General features: G+C 38.1%; 1 protein-coding gene across 1 annotated transcript; it reads right to left on the reverse strand.

Annotated features, from left to right (window-relative positions):
• Positions 1-23,221: 23,221 nt before the first annotated feature.
• Positions 23,222-26,656, reverse strand: LOC121892169. The gene is made up of 3 exons (XM_042405041.1): positions 25,667-26,656; positions 25,140-25,257; positions 23,222-24,999 (listed from the first exon to the last, which is right to left on the reverse strand). The coding sequence occupies exons 1-3, from the start codon at positions 26,245-26,247 to the stop codon at positions 24,256-24,258; spliced, it is 1,443 nt and encodes a 480-aa protein (XP_042260975.1). The 5' UTR covers positions 26,248-26,656; the 3' UTR covers positions 23,222-24,255.
• Positions 26,657-27,869: the final 1,213 nt, after the last annotated feature.

Consider the following 27,869-nt stretch of genomic DNA (forward strand, 5'->3'; position numbering starts at 1 on the left):
ACAGGATGTCACTCAATATAAGTGATAATTTCCTCACAATGACTCACTGCAATAGAAAAAGAATAGCATTATAATACAGTGACAAAGTCATGCATTCAGAACTTTACTTAAGTAAAAGTACTTAAGTATCATCATCAAAATGTGTATAAAGTAATAGTAAACATATTTGTTCTAATTTTCAGGATGTATTGTATATATTATATTGTTGAATCATTATTACTAATCCATTAATTTGTAAGCAGCATTTTAATTCTGCAGCCAGTTAAGTCAAAACCAATTTTAATTACAGTGAACAGAACTCCCTGCGCACAGCCAGTATTTTCAAGCAGGTGCTGGTTGGTTGCAAGAGCATATTAGGTTAAAAGTAAAAAATAAACCACCACACACTGAAATGACTTTACTGTGACTTTATTAGGAGTGAACAACGTGTTTGGCCTGTAGCTTCTTCAGGTTCACTCAGCGAAAATACAATTTTAATTACCTTATATATTGTTGGGCAGTCTCATCTATAGGATACAGCAACATGTCCCATCTTGTAAGCTGATCATATATTTCGTATATTAAATCTTAATCTTCAAATTCGAATTACTCATCATGTAGCAATCAATGAAATGTAAAAAAAACGTATTCCACATAGCTACATTACTTATTACTAACTATTAATTTTACTTTTGCTACTCAGTTTCATCAAAGGTGCCTTCAAACTACTCCGAAGCCTCAATACCCACATGATACATGTTCTGCATATAATATGTAGAAAACAAAAACATGACATCATGGTTGAAAAAGCAGCTGACCCACGTTTTAGAGGTATTTACAGACCACCGAATGGTAGTTTAACGTTAGCTTAACAAAGCGGCACTCTAAAAATCCCCTTTTAACAGTGAAGCTGTCGGGTTCACGCACCCTCCAACTCTGAACAGAATTAGTGATTCCTGAACGCAGGCTTACCGGTGAGTGGATAACGTTAGCAAGCCAGCAACAAACAAACAACATACAAATACGACAACTTGGGAGTTACCAGGAGTTTTGATAAATGCTACTGTAGCTGCCTTGCCCAACTTCCAGTCCCTGCCCCAGGCTAACGTGTCCAGTCTGTCCACTGAATGCAGTCCAGGGGTGTGTCAAAAATCACTGTTTTTACTATATAATGCACTATATTTACCCTTTGCCATTTTATGTGAGTGTCTAAACTCAATTTATCCAATATAGAGTGCCCTCACACTATATATAGTCCTCAGACTATACCCCAATGGAACAACAAGTAGTAATTATCGTTGTGCATCTCGTGTCCGAAATCTTGATGTGCTGCTCACTACTGAGTAAACTGTTGAGTGTCTATTGTACAGGGCGTAGCGAATGAGTGAAAGAGGGAATGATTTGGGACACAGCACCCATCGGCAACATGGAACTGCAGCAGCAGCAATGATACAAGCTGATTAAATCTACAGTTACCACTTAAATTGTCAATATCATAATAGAATAGCAGGGTGTTCATCAGGTTTTAGTTAACACCAATGACTCAGTGGGAATCAGATTATTAAGACCTAAGAAATCAGCAGTTCAGGTTGATCCTGGCAGTACTATCTGGGACGGTGGCACTTCTCCGCACTTGCGTCACAGCTGCTGTCTCTATTAATGGGAGATATGGAAAAACATGCGACTCAGTCACGCTGCCCACGTCTCCCACATTTCCTCTGCTCTCTGATTTCCTTCTGCCTCCGTTTGCCAAGTCTCTGCTCATTGGAGTCCAAACCGAGGAGAAGAGGAGAGACATTCATCCGTCATCCTTGTTGACACCTCATTATGAAAATGGTGATCTCTGAGGCCAAACCACATGGCACCGTGGTGTGAAGCCGCCTGCTGCTGGCTCCGTTCACGGAGAGACGGAGAGAGTCCGCAAGTCGACAGGGGCAGTCAGAGGGTACTGCTTTGGCCTTGGCAATGTGAGAAAATATGTGTGGTGACAGAAAGAAAGACAAAGGCTTATTAAAAAAGGTGGCAATATTTTGAAACTATAAATCAGACTGAAATGACAACTCATAAGCACAGAGGTTGAAAATATCACACGACTCTTCAAAGGATATCCAAGATCAAGCCTTATCTAGTTCCTTGAGTCGAAATTGCTTACTTTTTCCCAGACGATGAATGTGCCCTTCACAGTGTGGCATCAAAGCAGCATTAGATGTTGATTAAACTCAACAAAAACAGAAAAAAGGCTTCACTCTGAACCCATCAGAGTTCCACTGATGCCACAGACTTCAGTGATGCAGTCAGAGATAAAAACACATTTTTGGATTTTGCACTGCATGCACTTTTGGGGAGATCAATGTTGTTTGGAAAAAAAAATTATCATAAGTTTTTCTTCAAGTAAGAATACGTCACTTTTGAAAGAAGAAAGAACAAGTTACTCCTCTGACGAATTGGAGGTACGTAGATGTCCACGCAGAGCCTACACGTACACCCTCTGATGATGAAATTTACGCCATGCGGACTCTTGCGTACTCACAGACGCAGAAGGCATAATTTCAGCTTTTTTGCTGCTACAGTCTTGCTTGATCTGTATGACCAGAGGCTTAAAAAGTATTCTACAAAGCTACATTATTAATTACTCAGCAGCAAGAGTAATTAGTTTCAATACTCACTGATTTACTTTTGTTACTCAGTTTCATCAAAGGTGCCTTCAAACAACTCCAAAGCCTCAATACCCACATGATACATGTTCTGTAATTCACGTGTAGAAAAAGAAAACATGACATCATGGTTGAAAAAGCAGCCAATCTATGTTTGAGAGGTATTTACAGACCATTGAACAGTACGTTTACGTTAGCTTAACAAAGCAGCACTCTAGAAATCTCCTACTCACAGTGAAGCTGTCGGGTTCACACACACACACACACACACACACACACACACACACACACACACACACACCCATTCTTAACGGAATGGGGTGATTCCTGAATATAGGCTTACCAATGAGTGAATAACGTTAGCAAGATAGCTAAGAACAAACAACATACAAACTGAGGAGTTACCAGGAGCTCTGATGACAAAATTTATGTCATGCGGACACGGAAGGTATAATTTCAGCTTTAGAGATTTTGCTGCTGCTGTATGACCAGTAGCTTATGGTAGCTAACATAAGGAAATCCTAGATAGATATTTCAGTGTAACTGATGTTATTTAACTAGTTTTTGACATTATTCTTTGCTTGTGCTATTATGTTTGAGCATGTCACAGATAAACATTTCAATAATCATGGTGTATTTACATCTTGTTTGATTTTTGTGATACAACTATTGTAATGTTCTGTGTCATGCTAAATTAAAGTCAAGTATAGCAGTAGCACAAGTATAGAAATATTATAACGACAACAAACTGACTCAGTAATGTCTATTATCAGGCAGCAATATCTATCTAAAGTCTAGCTAATCATTAGCAACCATAAACTACTGTTTTAACTCCAAGTAATTTATTCATTCAAAGTCTCTAAAGGCTCCCAAACTGAGATGGAACATAAACCATGACATTACAGCCAACTGAATACCCCTCTCCTTTACCTCTGCCTTTCAAACGTGTAGGAGAACCTACAGTGGGCGGTAGCGAAAAATGTGAAAGGCCCTTTCTAGAGCCAGTGTTTGGTTTGTCTGTTCTGGGCTACTGTAGAAACATGGCAGCCTCTGTAGAAGAAGACCTACTCCCTATGTAGATATAAAGACCTCATTCCAAGGTGACAAAAACACAGGTGATTATACACTAATCAAAACATACTTATGAATATTATATTCCATTTCTGCCAAGCACGTTCCGATACATGCCACTAACTTCTACACACTGCACCTTTAATGTGTTCTAATGTTTTGGCTGAACAAACATGGACTTAAGCTGTGTAGCCTTTGTAGTTGTACATGACTGGAAGTTAGATATTACATCTCATTTCTGTTCATTCTTAGTGACTTTGATTTCAGCATATTTTGATTTTCCTTTCCTACGTTGTACTTCATATCTATTATAGAGATCAACTTTTGTTAACAACAAGTTATATAATAACATGAATATCCTTATCCATATTCAATATAGTGTGCAAGAAAAAAAAATAGCTTTGCAGTCATGTCATAAAAAAGGAGAATGGAAAGCTGCACACTCATAACTCTGGTGCATTTATTTCAAGCAGTAAAGATCAGTGATTCAGCAAATCATGTAAATGTACTGCAACAGCTGGGCAATTTAGGTTTAGCAAATGTTACTCGGGAGTCTAAAAGTTGGAGACTGCTCTATGGTGCAGAGGAATAATATATATCAGGCTTTGGATATAGACACAACACTTTAATGTTGTGTTGGACACACTGCTTTTTATTGTTGGACTGTATGGCCACATTATGCTGTGTTTTGTCAACTGACAACCTATATTAAATACTCAAGTTGATAAGGTTTAACGCTTACTGAACCTGCTTATGTCTTCTTCTTCTTTTTTTTTTTTTTTAAATAACACTTACTTCAGTTATGATTCAGTTATTATCCTTTCTGCATGGAAAAGATGAGACAATGACTTTTTAAGTAGCTTAGTATTTTTACCGGCTTTCATGTCTGCTTAAGTAAAATGTCAAAAATATGGCAAAGTGTCTAACTCTGAAAGTAATTTTAGCACTTTTCTTAGAGTGGCAGATGAAATATGAAATGTAATTTGACTAATCTGGGAGAAACTTCTTTCTATGACTGATCCCGCAGAAAGGTTTTGACTTGAGTTGCCTGGTGGGATGCTGTCAATCATCCTGACAGGCACAGGGCCCAAGGGACTGAAAGCAAGAAGGAATAACATAAGTAGGACCTTGAGGGTTTGCTAGATTCAGGGCACCTGAAACATCCATATAAAGTAGAGGCTAAAAGTGTAGCACTTCCTCTGGCTTCTGACGTTCATCAGTTCTCCAAAAAGAAATAGCATTACAGTTGAATAAAACTTGAGGAACCCCTCCAGTCATCTTTCAAGACACACAAAATATTCTGCTTGGAATAATAAATTGTGTCCAATATGTTTTTTCCCCCAAAAAGTTCAATTACCTTGTTTAAAAAATCCTCAAAATGACATCTCCTCCTTCACTTTCATTAAAAATCCAGACTCTATGAATTAACAAATATCATTCATTTCAAAAGTTGAACTGCTGGATACAAGACATCTCTTACTCGTGTTTGTGCACTAGAGGCTTCAAGTTTCCACACTTGTGTACATTAGTTGTATGCAGGATGTCTCCAAACTAGCTGTGATGTCACAGATCATGCTCATAGGCCCACCCCTTAAACTCAGATTTAAGATGAGCACAGAGAAACTTTCCTCATCCAGTAGATGAATGTGACAACAGCCTTCTAGTGTCAACATACATCAATCTGCACAGTGAAGTTCAAACATCCAACTGAAGGAACCAGAAGAAAAAAAACACACATTTTTGACTAGGAGGGACTTTGAAGGAGGTTCTCTCCTGGTGGTTGTTGTTTCCATTGAAACACATTATGTCTCAAGGGAAGGTTCTTCTTTGAATCTCCACTGGTTGCCTGGCAACCTCAAGGTGGTGACTACACTCCAGGATGTCCAGGATCTGGCCTTGAAATAATCCAGCACATACCTCCCGTAAAACCTTAATTCGTCATTTTTTCCTTTACCTAAGCTAACGGACAGCTGGTTATAGCCTTATATTCAACAGATATAAGAGTGGTATGATTTTCCTATCGAAGACGAAAACGAATGAATGTATTTCTCAAAATGTCATTCAGAAATAATTTTAAAGAAAAAGACCTTTCACTGATCTCAGTCTACTGGTTTTGAATGTTTTTCTGTGATCAACATCTGCTGCAGCAGTATTAGCATTTGACACCTGACACAGTCACATGCCGGAGCTCCTATTTCACTGTGCAAATGTTTTTGTGACCTTCAAGGAGTATCATGCTAAGGGTGAGGTATGAACCTACAAACAGTTAACTTAATTATTCAACAAGTCCTATGTAAATGTCTTAAGTCAATAAGCCTAGTTTGCTTAAAAGGTTTGTTCCACATGTTATGCAGTGTGCTTCTTCAAAGGTTTTTTTTTTCTCAGTTCAGGATACAGATTGTCTTTCTGTTTCTCCACAGCTGTTAACCCACCAGGTGCTACACACATGCAGACCAAACATGACCAAAATTAGTTTTGTTTCAATGATTGTTGGGAGAGGGGAGGGAAAGAAGAGAAAGAGAAAGGTCTCCCTTGAAGTGAAGGTCAGAATTAAAATGTGCGCAAGCTTCATAATTAGCTTTTTAGGAGATTTGGATGAATTGTGGTCTGACAGCTTCAAAGATGCAGGCTGGCCTCCTAAAGAGGAAAATAAAGGTTACTCTTTTTTGTGTAGCTAGATTAATCTGCACCTCTCATGTGTACAACTTTATGTCTAAAAACTGTTCAGTGCATACTGTAAGAAAAAATACGATGAATGTCGCCTGTGGGAAATTGGGGTTTTCAGTGATGGAATACAGGAAAGAAAAATATGAAGAAAAGAGCAGATGAGGGTATTAAAATTGTATGAATGAAAATTACAGTTTGTGTACAGGCTTTTCAAAATAACAACAGTGTGAAATACTTAAAAAACCCAGAAATATTGAGATAGGTGTAAGAAAATATTTTTGTAATGGGCATTTTTGTATATTCATGCTACAGGCAATGTGCATATATGGCCTTTGTGCTGTAAAAAATAATCCCTCTTCCATTTTGTCATGTACATCATGTTCAGATTTGCAAACTGTATGACATCACTAGCTGTTCACAAAATCAAAACTCCAGACGGAAGTACCATACGTATAGGAAATCCAGTATTTACTGTATTGACGTCTCCTTAGACCCAACACTACATCCCAAATGCAGTCCTGTGGAAGCAAAATGCTATAAAAAGAGCACTCATTTCTCATTCATGGTTCAAAGAAATATGATAATTTCCTGAAATTTCACAGAGAAGATAATGGCTCTGTTTGAAATGTTTACACAGTTTTCCCCCAAAGAGGGACGACAGCCACGGATAAACAGGCTGCATATGTCTTCTCCCAGCCTCATAAATGAACATCCACAAACAGTTTGAATGCTCTTGCTTTAGGTAGCCACAGCATGAATTACAGCTCCCGCCTTCTGCTGCTTTCTTCCTCTGCTGCTGTACAGCGTATTCAACGTCAGCTTGGCTTATTTTCTATGCAGTGAGCAGAAACAAAGCAGAAAGCCAGTCATGCGAGAAGCCTTCTTTTATTGCCGCTGGAGGAAATCCCATTTGAAATAAATACAAATTTTAAATGGTTTTATGTTTTTCTCTGATTGTTCTTCTTTCTCTTCTCTTATGGGAACAAAATCCTGAGAGCTGACATCACTTGTGCGCTATATGACTTTTGCTGCAGTATTTCAGTGATAGGACTTTAATCAGGCGAGAATGAGGCAACCACACACATCACAAAGTGTAGGGAACTCTGGGTAAGAAATAGCCTTCAGACAATTAAAACCCTTGATTGGAGCTATGACCTATGTGATCACATGGGTAATGACTTTGGCCGATCATTGCATTGAACTAATTTTGGACCTTAACTTACCTATCTAACGGTTTCTTTTTATAATGAGCATTACAGTTTCACAGATCCACTCGAGTGGCTGTAGACTCTGTAGACTCAACCTGTGAAATTCTGCACATTGCATACAGTATGTGGACTTCCTATTTCATGTTTATTACACACAGTTTTAACACCCAACTCCAACCTTCTCTACCCATCTGGCTGTGAAACAGAGAAAACTTGTGACAAAGGCCTACAAACAGAACATGAGGTTTAATTACAATAAATGCTTTCTCCATCTGTTTCATGTGCGACTATGGCTACAGGCATTTCTGCATAATTTGTAATTGTCCCATATGTTTTATGTATTATCGTCATATATTTTAATTTCTTATATTATGGTTTCCATTCTACACTGCGTCTATATCTTGAAGGATGTGTGAGTGTTTGTGGGCTGGATATTAACTTCCTGTACTGTTTTTGGATTGTCTCTGTTTTCACACAACTGACACAAGTGAATTTCCTTTTTGGCTAATAGTTAAACCATTATCCAACCATTATCATTTCTTTGGAGATGTATCCACCTAAAGTATGAAACTCCAATATTCTTCTTTTAGCTTTGTGTTTGGTCTGCACTGACTCCTGAGGGAAACATCTGACTGCTAAATGTTCCACTACGTTCACCAGCTAGCCGCTAACATTATTTGTCTGTTGAGCAGGTAGCAAACAGTGAGTTTGTGAACCAAAACATTAAAGATGGAGGCCTGAAAACCAAAACAATGAGCTAAAAGACAATAAAAAAGCTCAGAGGAGAACTGCAGAGTTGGGTAATAATTCTCTGTGGATTCATTACTACGAGTGACCCCTTTCACATGCAAGAAGTCATGTGATCCTTTGTTGATATAAAATTATTGATTATAGCTGCTTTAAGTCAAGTTCAATTTAACTTGAAGTTGTGATGCACATGTCTAGCAAAGACACACAAATGGAAAGGGAGGGGGGCATATTTTCTTAAATGCTTACAACTCTAAACTTCACACACCTTTTTGCAAAGAGCTGCCCGTTTATCATAATGCTAATTGTCTTCAGACAGCATCACCATCATGATAATGGCAGTTATGTCAGGCACCACTTTATCTGAAATGTCCACACTATTATTATAATCATCTGTCCTCAAGAGGCAGGGCACCTTCAAAAGTGATGAATCAAGCTTCTTCTGTCAGATATGTGGCATTTTGTTTCAATGCGTGTTGTTGCAGTCAAATATCTTTGGTCCTCGACAAGGTTTTGCAAACCATTTACAACATTACAAGACTGAAACAAAAGTTCAATAGCTCAAGAAAGAACTGGCTTTTCTAAGACAGCTTTTTCAGAAATGAATTCACACTGCATGACTCTAAAGAATAGCCTATTTATGGAAATGAGGTAGAGCTCACTTTTTTCCCTTCCATCACTCCACCTAACCGTGAAAGACTGGTCTGAGAGTTGAATGAATTATACTCCAGTCAGAGGAAATACTTTCAACTCAAAGTTGCTTAAGCCTTATGACTATCAACTTTCTGTCTGTCGGTTTGCCTGTTTAGCTGCTAGACTTCTTACATTTCTGTAGACAGAAGAGCAATATTCAATTATTTTTGAAGGCACACAGAAGTCAGATGTTTCATGAAAACATTTTGTTGTCTGACAATTAGCCTATCTAGTTCACACAAGGGGACTAATAATTTATTCATCTTGTAAAGTGACTTTTTACATGCTTGTTAATCTGTTTTTTTATTGCCTGTTCTCTATAATTCTCTGTATCCCAGGAAATAAAGGTGCTTCAAAGCTTTTTTATTCAGTTATTCACAAGGGGCTTCAGAAAAATAATAACTCCCAATGTGGGACTGCTGAGTGATGATTTAATCTCATCCTTTTTGTGCCTTCAGACACTGATTTATTTATGAGAGCTTCTTTGGAAATAATCAGAGTTCAGATGACAATAAATACTGCAGCTTTCTGAGCCTGCATGCCAGTAGCGCTGCCAATAGCTTCCCACTGATCACAGTTTTAGAAATAAGATCATTCTAAGGTGCTTTTGAAATAAATTAATCCAAGTTTAGCAAGTGTGGTGTGTGTGCTGATACTGAGGGGATGTCTGACAAAATACCAAGTAGGCCTTTCACCCTCAGTTACCTGCCTTTCTCTCACCCTCTTAAGCTGTACTTAGCTCAATGCAAGAGTACTCCAAACTAACCAGACTGTGAAGGGAACATCTTCCACCAAGAGCTTTTGGACTTGAGTGAGATTTACTTTGTACCTTAAATCCAGTGGAACTTTCACCAGAGGTATTTTACACAACACATTTGTGCAGCCAGACTTTTTCTTGGACGTTGTTTTGAAAAGTTCGCTGTCTGTCTGAAATCTTACAGCAATAGTTTTTTGGAAAACATGCGGATTCAATTCTGAGTTTGATGAGAAGATTGTTACCACTTTTGTCTGTGTGCTAAATACGAAGCTAGAGCCAGCAAGTGATTAGCCTAGCTCAATCTTAAAACCAGGAGCGCTCTGAGATGAATGATTTCACGTCATTTTTACATTATGGTTCACGTGCAGATTAAACGAGATACAATGAATTAATTGGTGAGCTTTAAGGGTGCTAGTGGGTGTCATTTTGAGCTTTGGATTTCCATTCTGGTTCATGATTCTTGTGCAATGATGTTTTTGGGTTTTTTTTTTCTCATTTCAAGATACAGACACTCATTTTAATTAAAATCTTTCATTTCTTTGATTACTGTTGGAGATAGATTGAAATGTTTTCACATATCTTAAGATAATAGGTTTAAAAAAAAAACCCAATTATAACAGAAGTGACATCATAAAATAGCTACATAATCATAATCAGTGTAGCCTCTTCAAATCTAAGGGACTCAAATGATGTTACGCCCTATTGATCATGTGACACGTGGAATGTCCCAAATTTTTTAGATGGGGGAATGTGTAACAGGACTGAGTAAAAACCTGAGGACACGACTAAAATGTGTATTTTAGCCAACATATGACTTTTCCAACTAGAAAATGTATTTTATGTCTAAATGGGAAATAGAGTCACACAATAATACAATAAAAAATAAAGATTTCTGAAGGGAAGGATTATATTTCATGGTGAAGTGTAGTGTTAGAGAGTGGGGACGGGCTAAAATCCTATTTTCTCAGTGTACTAGGTAGTTTTTATTAAGGTTTTACATGATGCATCTTCAATTAGGACAAAGTGCAGGACACTTTGCTTGATAATATTATGTATTATACACATACTTTTCATGCTTATTTATGCACGTAATGTCCTGGGAACGTAAAAGGCACCGATTTGGGGGAATGGCCCATAAGCGTCTACTCATGTCAGCCATAAGCAATTGCCATTAAAGTTTTTGGCTAGTGCAAGTGCTTGAACAACAGAAAAACTAGAATATAAATTAAAGAAATCATTCAGCATTTTAGGAAATACACTTAATTACTTTCTCGGTGAGAGTTAAATGAGATGATCAATATCACTCTCAAGTCTGAAGTGGGACCAATCTTCTTATCTAACTCTCTGCAAGAAGCCAAATAATTTCTTTCTTTAAGGGTTTGTAGGGAAAGATAGAAACTTGAGATAATCGATGTGTGCCTGTTGCTAAGAGTCAAAGCTCATTATTATGAGATTTCCTTGGGACACCAAAATTATGACTGAATTATTTGAGTGATGACTGTAAAATACCCTTAATGTTCTTCTTGTATTACTATTATTAAAGAGAAACTAGAGCCATTTGACAGCGCCACAAAAGGGAGCAGTGATTATTTTGTAGTTTTAGACCAATAATTTCCATCTGCCTTAAGGTCAAAGACCTCATGATTGATTTAGAGTTGAATTCATTTTAGCACCAGCAGGAAATTCAAATTATTTCAAGATTAATGGGTAATTTACCACAAGCCATTACTGGCTGGAGAGAGGGTGAAGAATTTAAGTAAATTTACATACATTCATATTTTAACTCAACTGCACAGTAGCTTTATTTTCAACCACCAAAACAGCAGAGAGGCTGTGATTCATAGGAGCTACTTGACTCACAGAAAGGAACAGGGGCTTTGTTTTCACATTCAGTGCGATGCTTTGTTCTTCTTGTCTCTCCACAACAAATGCTTCTCCCTGCTCTCAGCGCTTCAGCATTTCCCCTGATTATAATCAATGTGTGTGGGTGTTGTGCGTTTTTTTAAGTGTTTGCACCCCCTCATTTCTCCATCCCTTCAGGTAATCAGGTAGCTGACCACCTCGATATGCCCCGGGTGCCACACTCCCCTCTGTCCTGCATGCTGTCACACATGCCACGTGGGCGAAACACATTGATTTGAACTGGTAGATGTGTGTGTTTTTGTGTGGGTGTGTGTTTGTCATGATCGTAATCACAGAAACACAGAAAATCACATATTTAAAGCTCATCCATGAAGTTTACATCTTACTATTTTGGAGACATTTTTCACGTAATTGCAGATTTTTTCCTTCTTTTTCCTTTGCCTCTGAGGACCTGCGTAAATATAGTTACTGTAATTGCCACTAAGCAACATTTGATTGGCATGAGCCTGAATGTGAAGATTTCAACTAAAAGTATTACCTCCAATTTAAACTCAATGGATTTTTATATCTGAAATCAATGCTGTTTTATGAGAACTTCTCCAGGTTCTCATTTCAACTTTTTCTTTCTCACAGTTTGACTCAGCTTCACCTGGAAGTCTAACATCAGTGTGAACGTATCAGAATAAAACACAAAGACTGTGACATGTTTGATCTTCAGACTTTACTGAAATAAAAACCTTTGGGCACTGAACTTTTCAAAACGACAGCTGATTTTAAACCAAGGTATTGTGAACATACTGGATGTTGGTCCTGCCTCAAATTTGTGACATGTTGTGTGCATGTGCATGCAGGGAGGATGGGGATTTTAGAATATGTTGGTAATGTACATGTTTGGCCTATAAAAGGTAGTCAGTTGCTGATTTAAACGCCTGGTTCAGTAGAAATAGGCCTACGCAAGCATTGCATAAGGTTAATAGCTCAGCAGCTAACTATTTACAACAGAGTTAATATATAAAGATTTCTGTGGCTTTCGCTGTCTTATTATATATTGGATATGTATATATAACAATGATTTCAGTCACCAGTAAGTGGCACCTTACTGTTTAAAGCTACTAATTTAGTGTGAGGATTTGGTGTTGAATATTTGTTTGTAAATTAGTATCTTTTTACTGTGACCTGGGAACAGAGTTCCATGTTTTTGGGACTGTGTACAAATAGAAAACATTGCTAAGAGACAGGCAGTTCTCTTGTGAAATTTTCAACGTCTAGGGCACTAAGCTAGCAGTGATAAGCAGGTAACACAACTAGCCAGTAAATACAGTTAAAAGGTGTAATTCAGTGGGAGACTGTCAACATGTAAAATGGTAAATGAGCAAACTGTGAAAGGCACAAACTGGAGTTTAGGCTTGAAGTACACAGTTCTGTTAAGTGAACTCAGAGGCTAAAATGAATCTATGGTTTATAGCAACACTGCAGGTTAATGTGGTTACAGGCTCATTCACAGTCTAGATCGATAGCAGAGCTAATTCATGTTGACTTAACACGAACATTATTATCAACAGTTTTGCTGATGATTGTCATAAATATGTTTTGCACAGGTAAATGGTAGGTTAGTGGGCGTTTTAACTACCTAACACTGTATCATATGTGCTGCAAATTAAATTAAATGTCACTACAAAACCGTCACCTGAAGAAAAGATGTACACCTTGTCATTTCTTTCTGCTAGGCAATCTAATTCTGTCTGACTGACCTTTATAATGGATTTCCTATCTTGTGTGTCTTGAATGTGATGATGCTATTCCATTTCCACAACGCTGAGATTTGCTTTCCTCAAGTAGGAGTAAGATGATGATAATGTCAGCTTTAATTAAACAAAATGGCACGGGGCTTAATTATTTGTCCACTGCAGTATTTTTAAGTGTACTAAATGTGATTCTGTGCTGCAGATCAGACTGATTAACAGCCACAGATGTGTGCTGGTATCCTTCAGTGCAAGATGAAGAGTGGTTATCCTGTAGTCTCTAAGGCAACCCATGTTAACCTCAGAGCCATTTCAAAGTAAAAAAAAAAGAAGAGATTGAAAGCAAAGTAGAATTCTTACACGTGTAACAGGCAACTGAAAAGTGTGGAAAGTATGCATTGAAGGAAAACTTTCCTGTGACATGTCAATGCCATGAGTCACTTATAGCACAGATATGGTACACTATTGTGAATGATACATGCAGTGGAAAACTTTAAGTAATACAGAGGCAAGGAGCGTAAAGGACCTTGAAAATGAGATTTACAAAGAGCAATATCTGCTAAGTGTCTGGTGTAGCCGGGAGCATCTCACAAGCCATCTGGCAATTGTGACGTTTTACAGATTCTTGGACACATACAAAAAAAAAAAATCGATGAGTTTCTGTGCTTCCTGCATTACTCACCTCTCATAGGTCCTGTTCACATTAACATGCGTCTTGGGTGATCCGATCACAAGTTCTAAGGACATCAGTTCACACCTGGCATTAGAGTGCGTCTCCACTTGTGATTGGATCTCACTTCCCCACTCTGTATGCATATCAACACGTACATCATTTCCCTTTGCAAAGACCAAATGTGTTATTGTTTTTTTAAGTTTGCAAAGACCTTTGGGTGTGGACAAATCAAAATTCTGCAGCCCAAATGGAGGTCAGACGGCATGTTTTGTGTGTACTTCTTGTTGTTTTGCACTTAAATATGATGTCATTTGCGTACAAATGAGTGCATACTTCAGCTTACACAGAGGAGTCAGTTGAGTAGGCGGTCCTTCAAAGTGGCCCAATGTGTCCTGGGCCACTTTGAAGGACCTCATCTCCAAATGTGGTCTGAGCAATCAGATCTCAAAGCGTCCTCAATGGCCCTGTTTATACCTGGTATTGACATGCGTCTTGGGTGATCCAATCACAAGTGGACAGCTTTAAGTACGTCTGTTTACACCTGGTATTAACATGCGACTCCAAATGCGTCCTGAGTGACCACTTGTGATCAGATCTCACTTCCCCACTCTATATGCAAATAAACACGGACATCATTTCCGTTTTCAAAGACCAATTCGTTCGTTTTTAACCAGCGGGAGGACCAGACCGGTTCCGCCCCGTCCAAAGCTGTGTTCAACTTGTTTGATAACAGGATAAACATTCAGGATATATATTAATATTCCACGTCGGAATAGAGAGAGGGAGAGAGAGAGTTATATGCAGTGATCTACTTGCAGCTGCGTTTCTCCATTCAGAGACACTGTGCGCATTTATGTACAAGACACAGTGGCATAAATTCATTGATTATTTAAATCTCTGACACGCCGACAGTATCGGTCAGGATCTAATGTTAATTAATGTTCCGTGTTCTTCTACACATCCAACAGATTAGCTGTTACTCACACACTAAAGCAGCTGTCCTCCTGATAAATCCTGAGCTCATTATGTCGAGCAGCGCAGCTAAACTAAAAACTGTTGTTATCAACTTGACAGGACAGATGAAACTATCCAGCTACGTTCAGAGACAGACAAGCAAAAAGTTAATGGTTTAATTTCTATTCTATTTGTCGATTTGAACCGGTTGAAACCAGTTAGGGGAACCAGAAAAACAGGAAAAAACGAGTGGTCGATTACTTTTTTAATCCACATGAAAAACAAAATAATTTGTTTATCCTGTTATCAAACAGGTTGAACAGCTTTGGACGGAGGGTTGTGTGCCTAGTCTACCAGAAAATAGAGGACGTCGGTTGAGTAGGCGGTCCTTCAATGTGGCCCAGGACGCATTGCGTTTACACTACTAAAAGAATGTGGCCTTATGCGGCCCAGACCACCTCCGAATGTGGTCTGAGTGATCGGATCTCAAATGCGTCTTGGGTGCGTTTACACCTTTATTTAGAGCTGTCCACTTGTGATTGGATTACCCAAGACAGATGTTAATACCAGGTGCAAACAGGGCCAATGTGTCTTGGGTGCATTCACACCTGTGCTTAGAGCTGTCCACTTGCGATCAGATCACCCAAGGTGCCTTGTAATACCAGGTGTGAACAGAGCCATAGTGTCAGTTTATCGCATGGACATTCAGATAGACCAGCTGCCTCAGCGGCCTGCACCAAGAAACCAAAAGAGAATGTGTACAGCATGTGTAGTGTCCATACAGTATATCCATGTTGTTGTGCTTTAACTGCTATGCAACACAAAATGTCTTGGACAATGTGCCCATTGAGAATTAAACTTAGCTTACATTTTCCATAATACCTGCTTGTCCCCTATAGAAAGGGGTTTAACTTTGTCACCTGTTGATATTGATATCAGTGAGAAAAGGAAACAGAAAGAAAATGCAGCCACAACACACTAGCTGACAGCCATTTATTACTTTAAGTACATAATGAGTTTGAAATATTATATGCTGCCATTCTTTACACTATGGTATGGAAAACCTGCGGCTAGAAAACTGAGCCACCTGAGAAACTGCACTGAAAAAACCCCCCATCACCTCCATTGTCTTTCTCTTCATGACACTTGACCTCTAAGTACTGCAAAACAATCAAGATTTGCATGACAACAAACAGGAACAGCAGCCGCCCAAGGCATCACACGTACCTCAGTGATGTGACCAGCGTGTCAACACGTCATGACTATTTGTTTATCTGGGGCAACTGAAACCATGATTGAAGAGAAATGTAGCATATATATTCTTCATATATATAAATATTAACCAATTAGATCTACTTATTTACTTGAAATTAATTTAGGCTGCAGCTGTTGTAACCAGGACTCGTGCATGAATTTATGGAGGAAAATGAGAGCCATTATAATTGGATTGTAGCTCAATACCTAATTGTGAAATGTAACTAAAATACTAGAACAATTAACCTGTTATATATTGTGTTTAATCCGTACAAAAAAGTGTAAAAACAACACATGGTTTTACGTGGGGTTATGTGACTATTTCTTTATTGGACACTGGCTGCCTGGCAATGTCACGGTGATGCTAAGACTCAAGAAAGGAAAAAAAAAAAGGAACCTTTTTTATAGTGTTCTCAAATTCAGATGGGAAATTCAAGTGTCTCAAAAACTATATTAAGGTTGGTTAAATTTACTCAGTCAAGTTGTGATTTAAAAGTTCAAGTCAACCCAGTTAAGCCTGAATCGATGAGATTTCTGTTCTGACAGTCACATGATCAAAATGTCTAATCTGCTTAACCTACAAGAGGTAGAAGTATCTGTGGTTGGAAATTCTCATCTTGAAACCTTTTTGACTTGAATTTTTATATCATAGCGTGAATGAATATAGGTTTTTGAATATTGAATTGTCTTCTATCTAAATGTGTAAACCCAAAAAATACTTAAGATTCAAACCATATAAATTCAGACAAAGTAAAATATTTCAGTGCTATAAACTCAGCAGTATTTAAACTTCAACACATTGAGAATTTTAAAATAAGTAGCTGATACGATTTTAATTATTTTGGCTCCTACTTGCTTCCATAGAATTGATCCCCGAAAGAGAAAACACCAAGATCAATTTTTTTTAAATGCAATTACACACATGAAAAAACTCTTACAGTGTTAAATTTTAATGTGGTAGCTGTTTTTCAGCCTAGATTGAAAACCCAATGGCTCCGGGAGCTTGTTCGACAGAGTGCACAAGACAGATGTGAAGTGACACAAGCGTCCAGAGGGCATGATGTGAGACTGCATAGTCACCTGGACAATGTTGCATGTGTGTATTAGTTAATGTAGCACCGTGCTCCTGCACTTCCTTCAGACAAAAAGAATCATGTAAACACATTATTCTCCTTCACTCTGATGTCAAACTGCCTAACTCCTCAAAGCTGCTAGTACAGTAGTAACCTCAGCTGTTCTCCCTCAGGCAGCAGCAGCAACAAACGCGGCCTGCCAGGAGTTTGTTGTCACCCCTCCAGCTTGCTGCTGCAGCAGCAGCTCGTGGACGAACATGGCCTTTGATGCAGACGAGCCCGGGCGTCCGATGGATGGTGTGTTGGGCGATGGTAGCCGAGGTGTCAAACCGCTGAAGCGTTTTGGGGCGAGTTGGATGCCAGTTTGTTCAATAAATAAACTCTGACTGAAAAAGAGAGTGGGCAGCAAGAGATGTGGGAGGGATGCTGGCATTTCCGATTTTATTTCGAGCGTTTGACAGCAAGAACACAGACTGGGCTTTTTGGTTTTGCTTGGTGGTGGTGGGCTGTTTAATTTAAACACAAGTGCTGTAACACATGTATGTATGTGTTTTAGAAAAAAGAGAAAGAGGAAGAATCATATCCTTCTTTTGCTGCTTGTCTTTATTTCTATTTTTCTGTTTGTGTGTGTGTGTGTGTGTGTGTGTGTGTGTGTGTGTGTGTGTGTGTTGGCTTGTATGAACTACCCATTAGTTGTGGTACATTAAAATCTCAAGATGAAAGCCATTGTCTCAAAATGTCATCCATGTTGGATTTCAGTCTTTTTTTAAAGTGACAGGTGCTGCTGCAAATCCATTCTTTGACCAGGTGTTTAATTTTGCTCAGCATCCGAATTCTTAAAAATCAGGTTGAGTCTGTAAAAGTCTCACTAATGATCTCACTTCATCCTTTTTAAAGTTACACCATTTATACTTTGTCCTATCAATCATTTTGCAAGAATACACAACTATATCGGCAAACACAAATCAACACTATTAGATTCATTTCAACAGTTTAAAGTGCCGATATAGGTTGATACTAGTGTTAATTTAACTTTTTGAAGTGTTGGTATATTGATGCTGTAATGACTCTGTGTAGTTGAAAGTTAAAGACAACTTATTTTCTCAATCAGCTTCTTTCTATGAGTAATGGAGTACTACAAAAACACAACATTTTCTGCCAAAGTTTGAACCGTTTTGGTTATTTCACATGAAAGATTTCTGTATTTCTTTTTCTTCTCTGTGCTCTCCTCACTGGTTTGCAGTGGCTGGAGCTTCATTTAGAAAATGCTGATTCTGTATTTAGCTATAATTGCATCAGAATATCATATCATGAATATTTAATGTTACAGAGAAGTACTTGAGAATTAAAGCTTCAGGGGCTTTAATACTTGACACTAACAAGTATCTGGTATGTAGTGTTAGAAATTCACTCCCTCTCAGAGTCATGTGTTAAGTATACAGGTGAACACTATTAGGTGGAATTTTTTTTTCTTTATAAAAATCCATCTGATACAATAAAAAAGTGAACATAGAGTAAACTACAAGAAAGAAATGTTATTTTTGCTTTACATCACATTTTATTAAAGGAAGTGGCTATTGGTATGGATTTCACCGTGTCAATAGTCTGTTTATTGTTTGTATGGAATTATTGTTGGTACAGTATAGATTGTGCAAGATCACGTGATTAAATTCAAATTGTTTCAAAATGGAGGAATGTTTTTGCTTGCAGGTGATACGCCGATACTTCCTATGGTTTAGGTTAAAGTGGTTAGGTTTTGGCACAAAAACCACTTGGTTACAGTTAGGAAAAGATCATGGTTTGGGTTAAAACAGTAAAATGCAGGAAAACTGTCCCATTTAGCGGCACTTAAATGCCTGACTTGACAGTCAAAACGTCCAGTAAAAACATCACATTTAATGGCACTAAGATCCCCGACATGATGGTAAAAAATACCTTGTTAGCAGTATACTAGAGGCCCAGCAGAATAAACTATCGGCACAGAAAACCAGTCAGTACCAAGAGCCTGTGGACTACTGGCGCAGAATCCCGTTATGTGTCAAGAGTTGGTAAATTATTGCACCCGTTCCGTAGCTTTATTCCGTTCCTTTATTAAAACATGCACCAGATACATTTGAAAACATTGAGCAATATTTTTCATGGCATTGTGGTAACTGGGGGGCTTTAAACCAAGTGAATCACTACTCAGACACCGGAATGAGGCTCAAACACAACATTGCTTTATTTACTAATGGGGAGGGTTGGTGAAAGAGAGTTGAAAGAACTGAATCTCTTCCTGCACCGGGTTATACTCTAAGGGATGCTCTGTAGCAATGTTACTTCCCTGCAGGTAAATAGAAAGGAGAGGAGTGAGGGGCAGCCACAAATCCACTCCCTCATGTTTTCCCAGCACCACAGTATCCTCAGAACTAAGTTACTTGCCACTTGCAACTCAGAACACATTACCCCAGCCTTCTCTTCTCACTGGCTAATTAGTAACCATCCTCAGGTGTGCTCTCGCCAAGACCTCAGCAGCTGACAGTGGTAAAACTGCTGCCTGACATAGTATTCCCAGCTGGTGCCAATGAGTCGATGGGACTTGCTTGTGTGAGCCAGATGACCCACTGCAGCATACAGACATCAAAATTTTATATTTGTATATGTTCATAAGTTTTGTGGCATGACATGGCTGGCCCTTGACCAAGAGAGGAGAAAAAAAGAGTGAAGAGCTATAAGCACACATAAAAAAAGCACTATTTTTATTTCTATATGGTCAAGAGAGTTTTTTAGCATCTCGAAATATATGACTACTGTATTAGTCTTATTAATTAGTGCCCTATAGTTTGTTTTATATGTATATGTATATGGTATGTATAAGGCTATATTTTATTCCATAGGCCATACAGCTACAGTATTTATGAGCTTAGGAACACATTACAGCCATACCTCTTATTGAAAACACAATACATCATATTGCAAAGCTTCTGTTCATGCGAAACTGGTCTCTCTGCCTCTCCTATGAGAGATTTCACCCTGTATGATTACTGAACATTACTGGAAAATGATGACGCATTGCAGCTGAAAAATAATGCTATTTCGGGAAAAATACACTAGATGACAAAATAAATGTTTCATTTATAATCATGTGTTTTTAAGAGTAATAGCGTTGTAGGGCGGACTTCTAGCATCAATGGACATGAACATCAAAACCCAGAAAGCCTCATGAGGACAGTGCATTTTAACACTGATGACACAGTCAGGATTTTTTTTCTTAATATAACCTGACCTCAAAGTAAGAAAAAAAAAAAGTATCTCCTCTTTTCCCTGCTCTTGTGCAAATTTCTGACTGTCTGCATAGTAAAAAAAGAGCCCATGAGATGTGTAAATGTCAGGTCAGTTGATATGTGGCTCAGAGTAAAAAAAATATGAGTGGGAGATGTGTGATCTCTGCTGTGGGAGACTTCATCAAATGGCACAGGCACAGAAAGGAAATTGCAGTCAAACCACTTTAACAGCCAGGCCTGCCACTACGTAGTATTTTACAATGAAAAACATGTTAATCTGCGGAAAAGATGAACTAACAGGCTTTTGTGCCCATGTTACCTTTGATGCTTGTCAAAATAGATCATCCCAGCTGAAGAATGAGGACATAATGATGCACCCAATAATATTTTAGTGTACATTAACCTGTACCATCTCTATGGAGTATTTGTACTTGTTATAGATACATCAATCTGTCCTCTATAGACCTTTCAATGTGAATGTAAGCACTGAGAGGCACATCATACTGTTATTTCCAGATATTGTTTTATTTTCTATTCTCATGCTCTCAATTGTGATGTTTGAATACTTTGAATGCTGTTATTGTCACAATTATTTTTCATATATTTTATACTTTTTTTCAACTTAAAGTACACATTACACTTGTGGAAACAAATTACAAGTTGCATACTGGACCACGATTGGCTCCGAACTAGTTGTGATGTCACAAATTATGCTCGCAGGTTCACCTCTGAAACTCACATTTAAGGTGAGCATAGAGAAACTTTCCACCTCCTGCAGATGAACGTGAAAACAGCCTTCTAGCATATATATCATATGTGTGTCATCATATCATCATTGCACAGTGAAGCCAAACATCCAGGAGAAGTAACAATCAGTAAAACACATATTTGTGAGTGGAGGGGGACTTTAAACTCTTCTAATTGAAAACATCATCTAACTATTTGTATTTTTATTTCCAGTGTACTTGGCTGTAAAGTGGGGAAAATCCATAGCATGTATAACTCTGCACACTCTCTGATCTAAACTGGTCCTATGGTGCCACCTTGTGGCTGGAATAAGGTAGTAGTTAGATCTTGTAGATAAAATGTGATAAAATGTTGGTGGTCTTTGGCTGTCTTTTAACCCCAAAGCTTTTTTTTTTAATGTTGCTTAACTACTGTACATACCCTCAAAACAAAAAAAACACCCCAAAAAGCTCCTTATCACACTGTCATCTGCTGCTTCCTTGTTGCTTATAGACCTTTTTTCACAGCAGACATTTTGACAGATCAAAGCAGCAACAGCACAGCTGCAATTTATAACATTAATGATGGCCTAATCCCCAATGCATGACCCTGGTATCGTGCATGGTGCTTCACCAGCGTGGCTTCCTTGGACACCTGAACAGAACTGAGCCAACGTTAATGTTATCAGTAACACCTGTGCTCTTCCTGCTGTGATGAGTCAAAATATCTGCTGTGCAACAGGCCTATTTTCTGCAAAAATAATGATCTGCATAAGTTAAATTTTGTATTGTACATCACCAAGAATCTAATTGTTTCTTCAAACAAGATAGTAAATCACTTTTCTGAGTAACTACTGGGACAGGTTTTGCCTAATAACTTTCACTCATGGGCTACATTTTTGAAGAACAAATGAGGACAAGGCCACATCTCAAAGCTACAAAAAAAAAAATCCCTCCTTAGGTGAAAGATGTTCATGTTTGTGCTGTCATGTTGCCTGCTTTTTTGTTAAGAAATGTTAAACACATTTTTGATTTTCTGTGGCACTTAGTAAATTTGGGGGGGGGTTTTGGCCCCTGAACTCAACTGATGAGGATATTTTTCCTTCAAAAGCAGCCCTGTTTGTAAAAAATGTTTATAATCAAAACTTTACTCTGTGAGAAGAATGTTTCCTTGCAGTATGTAGGTCAGTCACTGCCTGTCAGTCAGGACATTGGAGGGGCGTAATACCATGTGTAAGAACTGACTCATGAATTACGTGGCCTCTGGCAGTCTGATCAGGACTTGAGAGCATGAACAACATCCCACAGCTACTGTACAGTTTGGAAAACCAAAACACTCCAAACTGCTTAATGTAATCCTGGCGACCAGTTGCTCTCCACTTATGATTGGTTTATATCTAGACCTCCAAAAAACCCAGGATCTCCAAAACCCACTTGCAAAAGTCAACATCTGAGTGTTTAGGCACTATTGAAACATTCCAGTAGATTTATTTTTGACATCATAATTCAAAAGTTTTCCATGTTTTGTTTGTGTTTATTAATCATGTTACATTGTTACATGTGTGCTAACTTCATGATTTTACTCAAAGTTTACAGGTGCAATATGTAAGATTGTAGCGATGAAGAGGGGGCTTGACATGGAACCTGCAGCAGTAGAGGAGTACTGCAGAGCAAGGGAGGTTAACCACTAACCTTGTGGGTTCCTTATCCACCCCAATACACCATGGACAGGGTCATCACCTGGTGGGATTGTGTACGATCCAAAGGGGCAGCCAGTGTTTGGCAGCGTTGAAATTAAATGCTCGAATGTAACAAGCTAAGTGGATGCCCATATATACACAGGAAGACATGTTTATTCAGAGGATTCCCCAAGACAAGCAAATCACAGAAACAAAGAAAAAATTGACAATCTTATTTTTATTGTTCTCTCTATGCTTCCCTAGATAATTACATTGATAGGACTGAGTGACGCCTGTCACGCTAACATTACCTTACTGAGCTCTGTCCATGTATTGATATGACCTGTCTGCCCATCACCTTGCTTTCCAGATACAATGCTGTCCTAAAAGAAAACTTGCCAGTGCATTGATGGTCACTGTTGGTCAATATCTGTGAGAGAAAAAAAATCTTGTGCTGCTTTCTGTACACTTGGAAAATGTTTAACTTTTAAGCTGTAATTGATGTGTAGCTGTATTGTTACTGGCAAAATGTTGTTCAAGACAAAAATGATCAATTTCATCCCAAGACACTGACAGAGTGAGATATTGCACTAGCTGGAGAGCCAAATGTGATCTTTCCTCTCTCAATTCTCTTGTGTTCATATACACATACAGCTACTAATATCTAAGAATGGTGCTATACCATCCAAAGTGAAATCAGAGATTGATCTCCTACCAGTGGTGCATGCACTTGTGTCAAATGTTACAAATTTATTTTGGTTTGAGGTAAATGGAATCTGGACTTGCGGTGTTATATCACTTAAAACTTTTATGAAATAGTCTGATCATAAAGCACTTGTTGTAGCATTCCTTTCTTGTGTGCCAGTTACACTGAAATGTGTATGCAAACACGTGATCATAGCTTCTCTGTTAAATGAAACATTGGAGTGATTTGGTGTCTTGTGTAAACTATGGTAATTGTTATAGAAAAGTAGATGAGCAGAACTGACAGGTAGGTGACTAAAAATATCTGTGTACTGGTTAAATTGAACACAGTGAATGTATTTCAATAAACCAGTATTCAATCAACTGAATAATATAAAACAGGTTTCATGAAAGTATATGCAGATAATTGCTATTTACAAGATTTACATTTTGTCCATCTTAAAAAAAAAAAAAAGCCCAGGAGAGGCTGTCACTTTGGATAAAATAAAAGCATTCACCAGTTGACTAAATGTAAATGCAATACACAAATGCTACTCTGGCTTCTTAGTCTAAACCTTTACAAGAGGCCCGTTTTCATAGTTTGTCAGGAGACATGCGACGGCATACAGCTGATTAATGTTGCCAAAAAGCCTGTGTGGAATTTCAGTGTTAAAGAACTTGTGTTCCTTCACTCGGCATATCAGGTGGTCCATATACACCCTCAGGCGTGCATTGGCCTGGGTCTCCCTTGCCTTGGAGGCAGACATCCGAGATCTACCAGAGAAAAATGGCGGCCTATAGATTTTGCACGGCACAAAGTCATCAACAAGAAAACCTCGGTCGACCATGATGGCCATCCCAGGTCTCAAAAGGGAGAGAATCCCAGACTCTTGCATGATCTGTTTGTCACCAATAGATCCGGCATACAGTGGAGAGATGAATGTGACCGCCCCATGAGGAGCAACTCCAAGCAGCCCTTTGAGATTACAGGGGGACTTGTATGAAGAGAAATCTTCACTTTGGAGAAGAGGTGATGACGGGTACTGGCACTTCAGCTCTATGAAGTCTAGGATGACTGTAGTATCTGCATGGTTCTTGAACTCTGCTGGCAAATGCTCCCTTATTTTCTCCCTTGGTATCCAGATCTTCACTGACCCTAGCACAGTATAAAGAAAGGTGCTCCACGTTGTAATTATCTGACTGACTGTGGACTGGTGGACTCCATACTGGTCAGCAAGGTCACACTGTTTTGAACCCAGTGCAAGATAGTTCAGAAACATGAACATCTCATCTATGGGCTGCAGGGAATGAGTCTGTTCAAAAATAATGAAAAGTTACATTATGTTTCTCTCAACTTATTATTATTAAATTATTATTATTATTATTATTATTAGTAGTAGTAGTAGTAGTAGTAGTAGTAGTAGTAGTAGTAGTATAATAAAAGAATACTTACTGCAGTTGAACTTGGCTCTGTGAGGGTGCCTCTCTGTTCTTGTGTCACTCTGACCATAGATGGCAGACATGGCTCTATTAAGGCCCAGAAGCGCATGAGGAGGTCATAGGATGCAAACCTAAAGAAATACAATCCAGATGTTACCATTTAAAACTTCTATCAGTGTCTACTATGACCTTGGAGGTACGACAAATATATTACATTAGCCTTCATCTCTCTCTCTCTCACACACACACACATAATACTGTATCTGCTGCTACTGCTAAAGTACAACACAATAATCAGGAGTACATGTTTGACAACAACAATAACGAAATATTGCAAGTACAAGCAGTCTGACAATAACTATTATTCCACTACACACAACTACACATTTACAAGTACTTTAAGTCCAGCCATACACACAAACTTTGAAACAGTGGTGAGTTCTAGTTTCATTAATTAACCATTAAACTTTAATCAGGACATGTGAACATATATGTAAACTTAACGCATGTTAGTGTATCTAGCTCTGCTGCATATCTTACCTCGTGAAAAACTTAATGTCTCTGTCTGAGCCAGCAAAACGGTGAATGCCAAACCGCTGCTTCGTAGTAAGCCTCTCAATTTGTTTCCTCAGCTGGAGGATCTCCTCTCTGAGAGATGTGTTTTCATCCAGAGCTAAGTCGACGACTGCGGGATCCGGAGCCGCAGCGTAGTCGTGGTCCGGGGGGATTTTATCAACCTTCTTGCCCGATGTATCTTGCACTGCCGGTCGCTCGCTCCTCTCCCAACCCAACGGTCTTGAAAGGACGGAGTAATTGTTCCACTCAAACAACGATGGAACGGCTCCCTTCTTTAAAAGTCGCCGCCCTATCTTGGACACTAGCTCACGAAAATCCTCTTTTTTAAAATGTCGGCTGCATACTCGGGTGTGGGGACCAACTGTACAGTTCCCCCTCCGGATAGCGATAAACCATCTTTGCCTGATGTCCACATCGGAGGGAAATGTATGAAAACTAAGTACTTTGTTGTACTTACTGGAGGCTTGACACAAAGGCACGCAGCAATGTTCAGCTGTAGTGCTATCGGTTCGCTGGAACTGAAACTTTTTCCGATACATCGTCATCGCTTTCCAAAAATCACAGCAGCAGGATGGATAGCGGAAGTTATATAGATGGCGGAAATTTTGCCGGAACTACGTAGACACCTATTGGGGGCAGCATATCACCCGAAACCAGGGGGGTCCGTTACGTTCATACATCCATGGTTACGTTACGCTACGATACGTAGGCGCCGAATCAGTAGTGCATTATCACTGCTCTGTAAGCTAGCAAACTACACAACTAGGACTTTGACAAAGTATGATAGCAATGTAAATTCAGCGCTAACGCTGAGCTAACGTTTGCTTGAATAAATCTAACCTAAAAGAGGAAGTGTTACTTCTTCTTCGTCTTGTGTTGGACTGAGGGCAGACTGGACGCTGCAGTGACTCACTATCGCCTCCTGAGGTACAAAGTGGGGTATTACGAGACAGAACGGGCAAGGGCCAGCTGTTTAGGTATGGAGGGTTCAAAGGGCCGAAACTAAATATATAAATAATTATATATTTTTAAAATAATATAATGCTCAAATAAATGAATAAATATATAATTATATAATAAAATGGTTACATAAATGAATAAATATGTAATTTAATGCTTAATTTTCACCATGAATAAATAATCACAAATTAAATGAGACATTAAATATATAAATGTTAAATTTATTTGTATATATGTATTTACACATTTGTATATTTATTTATTCATTCAAATATTTATTTACTTATTTGTTCATTCACACATTTATTTATCTATTTATAATTTTATTTATTTATATGTATATATACTTTTGTTTATCCATAGTATAACTTGCTGCAGCAGAATAAATGAATCTGTCATCTCCATCCATCAAAAGTCAGGGAGTGGGTTAAAGCCTCTGATTGGTGAATGAAAATAAATTTAACATTTATATATTTAGTATCTCATTTAATTTGTCATTTATTTACTTATGGTGACAATTAAGCATTAAATTATATAATTTATTCATTTATTTAGGCATTTTATTATATAATTATATATTATTAAGCAACCAATTATATATATTTTTTTATCTTTTAACTTGGTCATTTTATTATATAATTATATATTTATTATATAATTATTTATGTATTTATATTCAGCCCTTAAAACCCTCCACAGACAAGACATACAGTAGGCTAACTGTTGATAAAATGTGTTCCATCAGGACATTGACTGTGGTCTGAATTGTGGGACATGGTTGTTACACTGCCCTCTGCTGGTCAACAAGAATAACTGGACTGCAAATACTATATCATCATTGCATCAATGTAGAAGACACTCAGTGAAAAAAAGACAAACACCAATAATGTTTAACATAATTTATATTTATTTTCTTTTGAACAAAATGTTAATAAATGTATTTGTTTTACGTCCAAAAAAGATCATGACTCGTAGGACGCATTTTATAAATAATTTCATCCAAGTCTTTTGTAGAAAAAAAAGAAAGTAAATTAGCAAACTAAAGCATCTCTAGTATGACAATATGACAACTTTATCATAATTTTTTCTCTATATTTGAACCCTTTTCTCAATTCAAGCTTCATTTTTTTATATATTTTTCTCAAGACCTCTTTATCTCATCTTTTTAACATCCAACTTAGTCCTACTCATCAACTCACACCACTGC

The sequence above is a fragment of the Thunnus maccoyii genome, chromosome 24 (assembly GCF_910596095.1).
Source record: "Thunnus maccoyii chromosome 24, fThuMac1.1, whole genome shotgun sequence".
Classification (NCBI taxonomy): Eukaryota; Metazoa; Chordata; class Actinopteri; order Scombriformes; family Scombridae; genus Thunnus; species Thunnus maccoyii.

What these genes read in the sequence shown, in the direction of transcription:
- LOC121892169 (XM_042405041.1), bottom strand. Translation starts at nt 26,247, where the DNA reads ATGACGATGTATCGGAAAAAGTTTCAGTTCCAGCGAACCGATAGCACT. An exon ending in GACATTAAGTTTTTCACGAG is followed by an intron (nt 25,258 to 25,666) that starts GTAAGATATGCA and finishes GTATTTCTTTAG; the next exon opens with GTTTGCATCCTATGACCTCC. An exon ending in CAGAGCCAAGTTCAACTGCA is followed by an intron (nt 25,000 to 25,139) that starts GTAAGTATTCTT and finishes ATTTTTGAACAG; the next exon opens with ACTCATTCCCTGCAGCCCAT.